Here is a 12,896-nt window from a genome sequence, read left to right on the forward strand (position 1 = left end):
CGTGGTGCTATTTTCTCTTGGAATTTGCATAGCGAATTCATTTTGCAATCCAATTAGCAACTCACACTGAATCAGTCAGACTGAATTCACATCCTTCCATTCGCACCTACCTGAGGGTGAGAAATGAAAAGAAAAATCTTTATTTTAAGGTTATGGGGACACTGTGCTGAACCCCTTGGCCACCCACCTAATGACTAATTAGGCAATTGGAAGTTTCCAATTAGCTTAGGGGATCATTCAGACCCGCTCGCGAGCGCAGGATGCTCGCAAGCGGGGCGATGCTCCCCCACTGCGCATGCGCACGATGGAGGGAGCTCCATCGTGCGCATGCGTGAGTCCCGGCGAGCGACGGGCTCTCCATTGCTCCGGGTCTCGCACCAAAGGGGGCGTGCTGTCGATGTTGATTGACAGCACGCCCCCTTTGGTGGGCGTGCCGGGGGCGTGCCTGCCAGACGGAGGCATTCCCATGGGAACGCCTACCGTCTGAAGCCGGCCCCACTGACATCACTAGTGATGTCAGTGGGAGTGATTTTGGCTCTGATAGAGCCAAAATCACTCCAGGGCTTGCGGCAGCGAGACCCTACCGCAGGGTCTCCATTGAAAGCCCGATGGTCGCGATGGTCAAGACCATCGCGACCATTATCATGGACGCTCGCATATGCTGTGGGTGGTCACCCACAGCTATGCGAGCGGCCAGGAGGCCGCTCCATTTTCATGGAGGAGGGCACTGATTCAGAGCGAGCTCTCTGGTCAGAGCGTTCGGCTCTGAATCAAGCCCTTAATTAGTTCAATAACTACATGTTAATTTTGGGGGGTAAAAAAAATTGTCCTCAAATTACCCCAAAATCAACTTTTTCATTAGTTTAGGCACCCCCAAATTTAATAACAATGTTTTTAATTGAAAAATTATTGTTTTTTTTATAATTTTTTGCAATTTTTCAAGGTGCCCTCAAAGTACCCCAAAAATCTCCTTTTCTCCTAATTTTTTTGCATTTCTCGTTTAATTTATTTGAGATAAAATGAAAAAGTTTTTTTATATAATTTTCTTGCATTATTTAAAATGTTAAAAAAAAATCAGCCGTTTGACACCATTTAAAACCCTACAGTACCTTCCTAATTGCCACAAAAAAGCCTTCTATAGGGTCCAGCTCACAAAATTATCCATTTTGAGGGGTCCAGGATGCAGGGCAGTTTCTAGCCAATCTGGCTCCCAGTGCGAGCATTCAAAATGCGCCCCCCCCCCGTTGTAATATTTTCACTAAAATTTCTGTTTTGTGGCACACTATGCTCCACACCCCCGTGGCTTCAGATGTCCACACAACATTGGCATAGCATGCTACACACACCCATGGCGTAGCATGCTCCATACCCCCCTGACACAGCATACTGTACACACACCCTGACTGTAATAACATGCTGCACCCCCCTCCATTGATATTACACATCATGCTGCACCCCTCCATTGATATTACACATCATGCTGCACCCCCCCAACTGACATTGCACATGCTGCACCCCCCATTGATATTACACATGCTGCACTGCACACCTCCCTGACATAGCACATGCTGCGCACCCCCCCCCCAGGCCCCAACATGCTGCTGCAGGCAGCCTGCACCCCGCACACCTCACAGCAACATTTACATGCTTCACACACTCCCCTCCCCTCCCCCCCACAAAGGTGCTGTTCAGTTACCTGGGACTGGACGTTGGAACCTGGTGTGGTGAAGCTGCTGACTGTGCGCTTGCCGTGCTTCCATCCCATGCCCAGTTAACGCCACACAGCCCGGAGTGCGGGCGCCGCCGCCGCCAACCACTCAGTCAGTGAGACCAGAAAGAGAGTGAGGAGTTGAGGGCAGCCAACAGCAGGACAGTCAGAGTGGAGGTCACTCTTAGCCGGCGTCCGGACAGACTCTTCTTCAGTGCGGCTGTGTGCGCCGATCCCCTTCCTGTCATGTGACACCCAGGAGGAGAGGAGGGAAGGCGGCTATTGGATGCGCACCGTGCGCGCAAAGTTACTGTAGCCGCCCGACTGGTTGAGGAGGGCGACAGACTGTCACAGCGTCAGCGCTGATGCAGGAGTCGGACCTGGCTTATTTTGCATTGAGGCCGGAGCACCCCGTGCGATTGCACGGGTCGTCCGGCCCTAGAAACAGCCCTGCCAGGATGGTCTCCCCACTATTTCATGCACTTCTCTCAAAGCTCATTTACAAGTCAATTCGCACCCCTCCGCTGCGATTAGTGTGAATAGCAATTTTTTATTGGATTGGAGAATTCTCGGGAGCGCGCTTCAATGTAAAGTCTGCAAGTTTTATGAAACAACCTTGCTACTCGCAATTCACTCCTAATTGGATTGACCCCTAGGTTTCATTATTTTGTTATTGAACACTCCCAAATTTATGCAGCATCTAAAAGATAAGGGATATAATTTTAGTATGCAGTCATGGTCCAACATTATAATTCTGTAACTTCTATGTTGGAGTGGGGATTGTTTGTATGAAAATGATATTGAAAGGTATCTAATAATAATTGGCATGATCTTGATAGCAGCGCCCTATTATAGCATTCATCAATGCCAAGCTGCCAACAAATCATCTGACAATGCATTGCTTTATTATACAGCAAGATGATGAGTCAAAATACAGACATGTTTTAAACATTCAATAACTTTATTGGCACTGTGCTCTGTGAATCTTTGTGATAGGGTCACTTAAACTGATTACATCTGGTCTCCATGGTTCTAAACAATAGGTTTAAAGTTTTCTGAAGGTGTCCAGTTGGAGAACAATTGTTCTACATCATTCTAAGTATTTCTGTAAATAACCTGTTTATGTTAAATTTAGTTTTGTCAATATAATCAATGTTAATATTTCCCTTGTTTTATGTCTGTGACATAGATTCTTTCAGGTGGCAGAGTTCTGTCATTAACTCATGCCCAGGTTGGCGATTCAGGAAAATATACATGTGTGGCAGTCAATGCTGCTGGAGAACAGCAAAAGGATTTTGATGTATCTGTGTATGGTGAGTTGTATTTGTGTTAATCCTCAATTGACGTGCTGGTATATTACACCTGCAGTATAGTACAAAGAGGAGGAATCACAGAACTGAGAAATTATGGATTCAATACATGGAATCAAGAAGGAAGTTTATTTTATATAACTATACCTGAACAGTTTAGCAGCTGTTACTTATGTGTTTGTCCACAACAATATTATTATTATTATTATTATTATTATTATTATTATTATCCTTTTTTATTTGTCACCAGATAGTGTATGCAGCACTGTACAGAGCAAACATAACAGGGCAAACTATATATGGTTTTTCCATCCTGGGTTCTAATGCCAGTTTGATGGTGATTCTAATGCTGGGCATACGCTATACAATTATCAGGTAGATCCGCCTCAGTATGGCCGATAGCCCCAATGATTGTACTGTGTGTGCAGCTTACAGATACTAAAATATTTATTGGTCGGGCATGCCTGATCATCCAGCATGTCCATCCGATACGGTATGTTGTAAGTTAAATGTCGGCCTCATCGGGCAGTGTATGCCCAGCAGCGACCGACCAACAGACATTTCCCCTGTTCCTACACAAGAAAGGAACGTGGAAATGTGTCCTTCCCTTTGGATGTGCACAGTGTATTCCTATGATATCTGCTGGGTGTCAGGCTGCTGGATAAAAATGTCTATCAGTCAGACAGGCATATTGTCTGGCAGTGTATGCCCAGCATATAGTAAGTAAGAGCAATATATGACAGCTGCTCATTTCAGAAGAAGTTGTTAGACACAGTTGATGGAGTAAAGTAATGACTACCATCTGCTCACATGTAACAATACTAATTTAGCTGATTTAGATATTTACAATAAATATTGAATTGACTTAAATGTTGCCGCCACTGAATTTTGTTGCCAAAGATGGCTGCAGATGGCATCATTATAGGGCCAGCTGGTACTACTATAGGAATTGTCACAGCTTTTGCATATTTGTTTACAATCAGCCTTTCCTCTCATAATTTCCATCATTGCTTTAAAAGCCTTGTAACCATAGTATGTAACACATCCTTTTGTTGATTGCAGTGCCACCAAACATCGTGGGAGTGGAACAAAATGTATCAGTCTTACTAGGTGAAACACTGGTGTTGAAGTGTGAAAGCAATGCAATACCCCCTGCTGCGCTGACCTGGTTCAAAGACTGGACTCTACTGGTAAACAGATCAGGTCTCATGATTTCAGACAATGGAAGTATGCTGCGGGTAAGTTGCTGCCTTACAGACATGTTTATTTCAGGTTATGATCACATGAGGGAAGAAATGGTTTCATTCAGTTTGTGTAAATACTCGTACTATCTGTGTCATGGACAATAATGCTTCTGAGTAATACATAATAGCATCTAGTAATGGATTTCTCTACCCTCTTTATACAGTACTTCTGAAATTCATTTTAACAGAGATTATATTTTTCTTTATCATCTACATTTGCCATCATAGATCACACCTAAAGTATGTATGGAACTCACACTGAAACTCACAATAAATAAGCCAATTCTGACTACTGTACTGTATATTGTTTTGTCATAAAATGGCAATACTTAGTACTATTGTATAATTTCTAATTTGCCACCATCTATAATAGTAGTGCAACATCAAAACCATGGAGAACAAGTCTCAAAACTGAAGTATAAAATATATCTTCTAACCGCAATACACCATCATTGTTACCATCTTCAGATTGTTACTCTACTGTACACCACCTCTGTTGTACAACCACCAATGCCGGGTTTAGGTGTTTTTGCACCAAATTTCAATTTCCACTACACATTTACATGAACCAAGTAGTGAACTTCAGAAGTATTGCATTCATATACTTTCATATACTTACCATTACATTATTTGGAATTACCTGGATTTCTGCATAAACTTTTCATAAGATATGATCTGATAGAGGATAGACAAACACAGTCTTCTTAAACCAATAACACACAATTTTTTGATGTCTTTATTGATTGCACTTTGTAAACATTTATATTGCAGGGTGTGGAAAGTATGTGAACCCTTGGATTTAATAACTAGTTGATCCTTGTTTGGCAGCAATAACATCAACCAAACATTCACTGTATTTGGGGCTCAGACCTGTACAACTGTCTGGAGGAATTTTGGACTATTTCTACTTCAGGGTCCATAGGGGGTCCACAGGGTTGACCTTGGGGTATAGGTTGGGAACCAAATCCGGGCACCACGCAGTTAAAGCTTTTAGCTCCCAGGATGCACTTGGGTCCACTCTCCCTATAACCCCGCCCCCCAGCCAGAGGCACCTCAGTTTAAGTTGGTGCCCGGCCGGAGTCGGGTCACCGTTACTGCAGGGGGGCTGCTTAGCAGCCCCTAAGCTTAAAAGAGTTTTATTTTATTATTTTTTTTTTTACTACTCTTCAGAGCGGCAGCATCAGACTGTCCAATGGACGTCTGAGCTGCCGCTCCTACACCCCGCCGGCGCTGCGACGCCAGTACAGATCTGGGGATCGCAGCGGGACCCCAGAGTCTGTACTAGCCGGGCTCTGGAGGAATCCCTGGGCTGCTGCCGGATCGACGGGGACAGGTAAGTCGCGTGGTCACCGCTTGCGGTGACCCGCGTGTACATGCAGCCTTATGCCTCCGGTCTCTGGGGACAGACCGGAGGCGCTAGCGGTGGCGGCGGGCTCCCCCTCCATGGAGGCATACCCCGCGTGTCCACAGCCCACCAGGGATTATAGCGGCAGCGGGAGCCGGCATCCCGGGGGGTTAATTGCTAGCCAGGGGAGGAAGCCTTCCCTGTCTAGCGGCTCCTCCCCTCAGCTCAGCGCGCCTTTCAATAATACAGTCTGGCGTCGCTGAGCTGCTTCCTCCGCGGGCCACGCTTCTTCTGAGGTCTCCAGCGGCCATTTTCTCTCTGTGGTGCTGCAGAACTCTTAGGATGTCAGTGAGCCCAGTCCCCCTGCGTACCTGGCCATTTTGGGTGAGTGTACACAGCGCTATAGCCTTCCCAGACACTGAATCTGGGCAGTTGAATGTAGCGACATTGTGCAGTATATTATATGTCATGCTTATGTATGTATATATATTTTTCTGCATTGTATGTGACTTATGCTAGTGCTGACTGTCTGCTTTTTCTCTCACCTGTCAGTGTATATCTATCCCTTTTCTTTATCTGCCCTAATACAGGTGTACCTGGGGTGGTTCTGAGACCTCACATATATATATTTGTTAATATCTGTGAGGTTTGTCACATACTGTTGCGTGCTGCACGTTGCCATATTTTAGATGGAACTGTGAGTTGCGTACGCTGATAATGGGTTCCTGCAGCTAATCTTAGCGTCAGTCAGGACCGGTATGGCGCTGCTTAATATTTCCGTCAAGATAGTCAGATATATCTGACCAGGAGATTGCACACGATACTGCACCCATTATTGCTATCCTGCAAGTCATAGCCTGCAGGAATTAGTGCGGAGGATTTTAACTCAGAAAGGTTTTCGTATGCGGCACCATCTGGTGCCGGGCCCCTTGCACGACCCCCTTAAAGGGCGTTGTTTCTCAGGATCCTCTCCTTTGAGGATCGCCGGGCGGGCCCCATTGTCGTCACTCGCTTGGAGTTACTTCACCATACTGCCCTTTTGAACTCGGGGTATCTCGCAATTTCTTGCAATTTACCCCTGTGTCACAGACTATCGCTCCCTGCCGGGGTTTTTCACAGTACATGAATTACCTCCGATACCACATCGGTCTGTCATTCCCCTTGCAGGGATTACCACAACGGCCACCCTGGTGGATGTCGTTTTATACGAAATACTAATTGGCGTGATATACGCCCTGTGGTTACTGACCAGTGGCTCTGCCGTGAACTGGATGGTATATTCGGCTCTTTCCCTCTCACATGGGGGGGAGCCGATCTCAAGTATTATTATCCCTGCTTTGGGGCTGGTAGCCAGGCTCATTCTGGATATAGAGAATGTCGATCCTGCACCAGTATCATACATCTCCCGTTTTCTGCCCAGCGGGTGGATCTCATAGCGGGAGTCTGGCTGTCCCCAGATACGAGGAGTCACAAAGGCCTCCTGTTTCCCATTCCCTGAGGGTCCTCACAAGTAATGGAAATCCCCTTCTGGGATGGATTTGTATGTTAATCATCGGGTTACAGGCATTAATACGCCTCCCATCCCAGCCTGGACGAATTTTACGGATCCGTAGGTGGTAACTTTGCCTGAAATCAATGTACTCGTTTTCAGGGCCTGTTGCCCGTCCTACCATGGCCATCGCATGGTGATGCTTTTGTGACGTTTTTCCCCTCCAACACGTCTGAGGTTCAAATATCTTTTTGCCGCTCACAAAATATGCAGTGGTCATATGTGGGATTACCTCATGGGATGCCGGTCTTCTAACTTTCAGGGTTTCGGCGGCGTCTGTATCCGCCGCAGTACCCTATGGCTGCGTTATGGGAAAGCAGAGGTGCACACTCCTTCCAGGGGGAAGTTCTTGTTTGGTCCTGACCTTGACAAGATCGTTGCATCATTGGCAGTATCACTAATGGGGAGATACCGTCTTTAGCTACTCCCACTACATTCGGACTAACTCTGTTAAGTCTTTTTGTCCTCAGGGTCAGCCTAAAGGCCTGTTTTTTCCTAGGCTGTCGGCCTCCACGGGGGCCACCTTATCCAGTACCGAGCAGTCCTGGACTTCCGGACGACCCTGTTTCTACACCTGAGGATATACCCTCAGCCTGACGGGACAGGTCTACATCTGGGGAATTTCCAGAGTGAGGTACTGATTCTCAACGGCCTCTCATTGCTCATGCAGCCTCCTCACAGGCATTGTTACACGGGCCCTTCTTCAGAACTGATCAGGGCCTTACAATCCCAGAAAGCTATACAGTCTTTGTGGTAAGCAGAGCTATTTCGGCCAACCTCACTATCTCAGTGAGGGACTGGTTGTTCTACTTTCTTTTTGGGGCGGTGACCGACTGGTCCTCCTTTGCCTATACTCTGTCTCAAATCCCTGAATCAGATTCCAACGGTGCCTTGACTCAGGTGGAATCGTCCATGCTCCATCATCCGATGTTTGGAACCTGGGGATTTTATGGTATATCCGAGTATTCAGGATACGTACCCACTGGTACATACAGAGCCCTCTCATCAGCATGGGTTCAGGTTTGCTGTGCCACAGCAACACTTGTAAGTTTCGGGCTCTGCCTTTTGGGGCTGTCCTCAACTCCACCGGGGTTTACCAGCTTTATGGATTTTCTGACAGTTCACCTGTTCAGTGTATCCGAATGCTCCTTTCTCTGGACGGTCTCCTACTTTTAGCAGGATCACCAAGGTACTTTACCGCCAGGTCAGGATAACCGGGGCTTCTTCTCGTCACAGAAAAGTCCTCCCTGCATCCCTCACAGGGTTTTCTTCATCTGGGAGCACTGCTGGATTCTCAGAATCTGAGAATTTTTCTGGCGTAAGACAAGATCTCCACTCTTCAACTTCGAGTGTGCGGATATCTACGCAGTCGACATATGTCATTACTCTTTGTGATGCGCGGTCTACCAGAGTGTCTACCTTTTGGTAGGGTGGAATGTGCTCAGTTCCATTCCAGGCCTTGCCATAATTGACTCCCCTCCAGATGGATCGAGTTTTTTCCATCGGATCGCTGTTCGAACGATGATACTTTCTACGGAGGCGAGTTGGTCTCTGTCCGGGTGGCTATGGCCATCTCGTCCAGGGTGTTCTTTGCTAAAGACAGTGTCTGGTCCGCATTCATTTCGGGGCAGTTGGACGTCTGTCGCTTCTGCCCTGCCACTTACCTTGTTGATACTTTAAGCTGTCTTGGACTTTCACTCTGGCCTAACCCATTTGTCACGGTAAACCTGAATAGGTTCAGTCCGACAGTGTCACAACAGTGGCTTCCATCTAGGCAACACTGGTAGTTGGGTGGCAATGTTAGGAATGTCACCCATTCTGACATAGTCCAAGGGTCTTCTCCTGGCCAACTCTGCGGTGTTTATTCCCGGAGCTCTCCATTGGGAAGCGGGCTTCCTCAGCCGTCACGGCGTGCATCCCGGGGACTAGTCTCTTCTCCAAGAGAGGTTTGAACTCCTGGTGAGCAGAGGGGGCCTCCCTGAGGGGATTGATCCCCATGGCCTTCTGACTCGATCACACATTACCGGTGTTACAGTCCAGCTCTAGGAGTACTGAAGCTACCTTCAGTGACTCTTTGTCAGTGAAGTGGTCCTTCCACTTTGTGTACCTGTGTCCTCCGGTCTCCCTTCTTCCTCGAGGTCTTCGGAAGTTTAATTCGAGACGGAGGGGCTTTCCTTCTGGGGGCTCCAGGTCGTCCCAGACATCACTGGTACTAAGATTTTCGGAGTCTCCTCCTCGATGCTCCGTTCCTACTGCTTCACTATCTGGACCTGTTGTCTCAGGGTCCTTGTTTTTCCCTGGATCTGGATCGCTTGTCTTTAACTGCGCCCCTACTGTGGTCCTCGGGCTTCCCTGGCTCTGTCTTCATTGAGATGTTTAGAGCAGATAGGCCAGACTTTGCTGGGATCTGCCACGGACTGTGGCATACATAATTCTTATGGTATCGTACCTGTCGATACGATCCTCCGGTGTCCAGGATTTCCAGATATTCTGGCATTCCTTCCAGCTGGCTTGGGTTTCACCCTTGGCCTGGCCTTCCTGACAGTGCGGATCTCTACACTGTCGGTATGGTTAAGATATGGAATTGCTCCGCTCTGGTATCCAGTTCATCCTTTGGAGTGTTTTCTGGATTATGTCTCCACTTGTCCTCCCTAGGGACTCCTGGGGAGTTAGTAGTGGTTCTTTGTTCCCTCCGGGGACAGTCAATGGAACCGCTGGTTGTGATAGCCATTACATGGTCTATTGTTTAAGCTCTCTCTCTCTCTCTCTCTCAGGGTGTTTAAATCAACCAGGAGAGTGTCTGAATGGGGAGCGTTCTCATGTGGCTCCCTCTTCTGGAGGGCATCATGTCAGGGTGTGAGTTGCTCTCGCCCTGTGTTTCTTCTTAAAGTGGTTTTTAGGTTCCATATTATTCTGGAACTTATGGTATGGCCATTCAGTTCCCAGTCCTCTCGGCTGTTGTGGCCTCATGGACTGTGGTCCGGCCTCTTTGGCTTTATGTGATCCGTTCAAGTTCCTTATGGTAAGCGGACTCCTTATTGGTGGTCTGCGGTTTCTGGTTTTAACAGGAAACGATGGCCGGCCTATAATGAAATGTTGACTGGATGGCCTCGTATGTCTTCCTCAGGGGCCTACCCATGGGTGGGCATTTCTGTCGTTGAGGCTTGTTTTTTTTTTTCTCGGGCCGTGTAACCCTCGTGGGCGGCTCGTCGTGGCGCCTCGGCTGTTTTGCCTTACTAGGTGTCCACGTGGTCTTCTGTCCATACCTTTTTAAGGTTCTAGGCATTGGTTTCCTTTGCCTCTCAGGATGCTTCCTTTTTGGCGACGGATTCTCCTCTCAGCACAGGAGCGTCCCCACCCTTGGTTGAACTGCTTTGGGACATCCCCAAGGTCAACCCTGTGGACCCCCTATGGACCCTGAAGTAGAAAACAAGAGATATGGTAAGAACTTACCTTTGTTATCTCTGTTTCTACGAAGTCCATAGGGTCCACAGGGCGCCCGCCCTGACGCACCTGGCTTCATATGGGCTGTGTTACTGGTCACCGGCTTCCCGTCTCCTTTTCTGTGAGTATGGTTCTAGAGTGTTCCAGTTTTCTCTCTCTTTTTCTCTCCTCCTCCGGCCTTTGGCTACTTACAATCTGAGGTGCCTCTGGCTGGGGGGCGGGGTTATAGGGAGAGTGGACCCAAGTGCATCCTGGGAGCTAAAAGCTTTAACTGCGTGGTGCCCGGATTTGGTTCCCAACCTATACCCCAAGGTCAACCCTGTGGACCCTATGGACTTCGTAGAAACAGAGATAACAAAGGTAAGTTCTTACCATATCTCTTGTTTTCTCCTTACAAAACTGTTTCAGTTCAACAATATTCTTGGTATTTCTGATGTGAACTGCTTCCTCATGTCATGCCACTTCTGTGTTTTGGGGCATTATCCTGTTGCATCACCTAACTTCTGTTGAGCTTCAGTTGGGGAACTGCTAGCCTTATATTCTCTAGCAAAGTGTCTTTATAAACACTGTAATTCATTTTTCTGTCAATAAGAGCAAGTAGTCCAGGCCCCGAGGCAACAAAACAGTCCCAAATCAAGGTGCTCCTACCACTATACAGTTGGGATGATGTTTCGATGAAGGTGTGCTGTGCCTTTTTTCTCCTATTTATTAAGCACTGCCGTCAGGTAGCAGATGGATACTAAAATTCAACATTGCTCCAGTGTGGCAACAGCTGATCTGAAGATCAATTGTTCCTGTGTTCCCTACCACTGCTACTTCCATAGGGTCGGAGGGTATCAAATGGATTCCTCTTTGGAATCCAGGACTCCTTCCCATAGGAAGGTGCAGGGAATCAAGAGTGGAGTTTAATGAATGGAGAAATAAGGAGGTCCGAATACTGTTTGAAGACGTTCTCCTTCGGGAATGACAGGTAAGCAAGAGATATCAGTGAAATCTCCTGCGCTACCTCTTTAATGAATAGGGTGAAAATTAATATTTTCACCTACTTTTAAGAATAATGAATAGGCCCCATAGTGTTGTGTGTTCCTTCCAAACAACTCAATTTTCATTTAATCTATCCAGAGAAAATTTTGTGGAACATCCAGATGCTCTTCAGAGAAATTCAGGCATGCAGCAATATGTCCTGGACAGCAGTGACATCTACCACGGTGTCTTGCCATGATCATCAGTCTTGTTCAGTATTTTACACATGCAGTAGTACACTTGTGAAGAGATATTTTTACAAGTTTCAGAGACTTCGGTAAGTCTTTAGCTGACACTTTACGATAATTTGTAACTTCTTTGAGCATTCTGTGCTGTGCTCTTGCAGCCATCTTTGCAGGATGGTTACTCCTAGAGCAAGTGGCAACAGTGCTGAGCTTTCTCCATTTATAGATACTTTTTGGCTTACTGTGAACTGAAAATATAAAAGCTTTTAGAGAAATTTTGGAAGCCTTTCTGGCTTTATGCAAGTCAACAATTCCTAATATAACATTTTCCGCAACCTCATTTTTTTCAAGGCTTAATTCACATCAGGCAATGCTTTGTGAGTGGTTTTTATAGGGCAGGCAACTGTGTTGTATATTCTTAAAATTGATATGAAAATCAGATTACATGTTATGACCAATTTATACAGAAATCCAGGTAATTCCATTGGGTTCTTCTCACTGTAAATACTACAATCAAGTCTTTATTTCACTTGCAATTAATGGCCAAACTACTCAATTGCCATGGTGACTGTGGATGGGGGGGGAGTGGCACCCATTTCTGCACTGCCTTCTACAATGGTAGTTCAACCTTTGAGCAGTGACATAGAAAATGTGGAGAAGGGACAGTAGGGGAGACAAGAATGCATATTCTGGGTCCTACCAGACCTACTAATCATGCACAAGGCTGGCACACGTACTGTGAAGCCTCTTTGGGCTATAAGCCCAAACTGAGACTTCATCCAGCATGTGCAACTAGTCCATACGCATGATGAGAAGTGCAGAGCATGAGTTTCCTTGACAGTAATTACTACCACCCCTCTCCTAAATTTTTCTAATTGGCTCAACAATTAAATGTTACATCCTTGCTTTCATTTGTCTCATTATTTGATCCAAGAAAGTAATGAAGCATCAGGATTGTCTTTATTTAAAGAGGCCTAATTTTTCTTTTTGACATTTTAAATATAATGGTTTATATTGGCAAAAAGTGTTGCCGTTATATAGTGTACTTAGACTGAGTACAAATTGCATTTTTTTTGTAGGATGGTTAG

At 46.4% G+C, this 12,896-nt stretch overlaps 1 protein-coding gene across 1 annotated transcript in view; it reads left to right on the forward strand.

Annotated features, from left to right (window-relative positions):
• HMCN1 (hemicentin 1) overlaps positions 1-12,896 on the forward strand; it is a 563,772-nt gene that overhangs the window by 222,989 nt on the left and 327,887 nt on the right. Inside the window, exons 41-42 of the mRNA XM_088453882.1 lie at positions 2,898-3,021; positions 4,081-4,256. Of these exons, the coding sequence (XP_088310008.1) occupies positions 2,898-3,021; positions 4,081-4,256 (300 nt within the window). The remainder of the gene's footprint in view (positions 1-2,897; positions 3,022-4,080; positions 4,257-12,896) is intronic.

The sequence above is a fragment of the Taudactylus pleione genome, unplaced genomic scaffold (assembly GCF_031769625.1).
Source record: "Taudactylus pleione unplaced genomic scaffold, aTauple2 ptg000602l, whole genome shotgun sequence".
In the NCBI taxonomy this organism is placed as follows: Eukaryota; Metazoa; Chordata; class Amphibia; order Anura; family Myobatrachidae; genus Taudactylus; species Taudactylus pleione.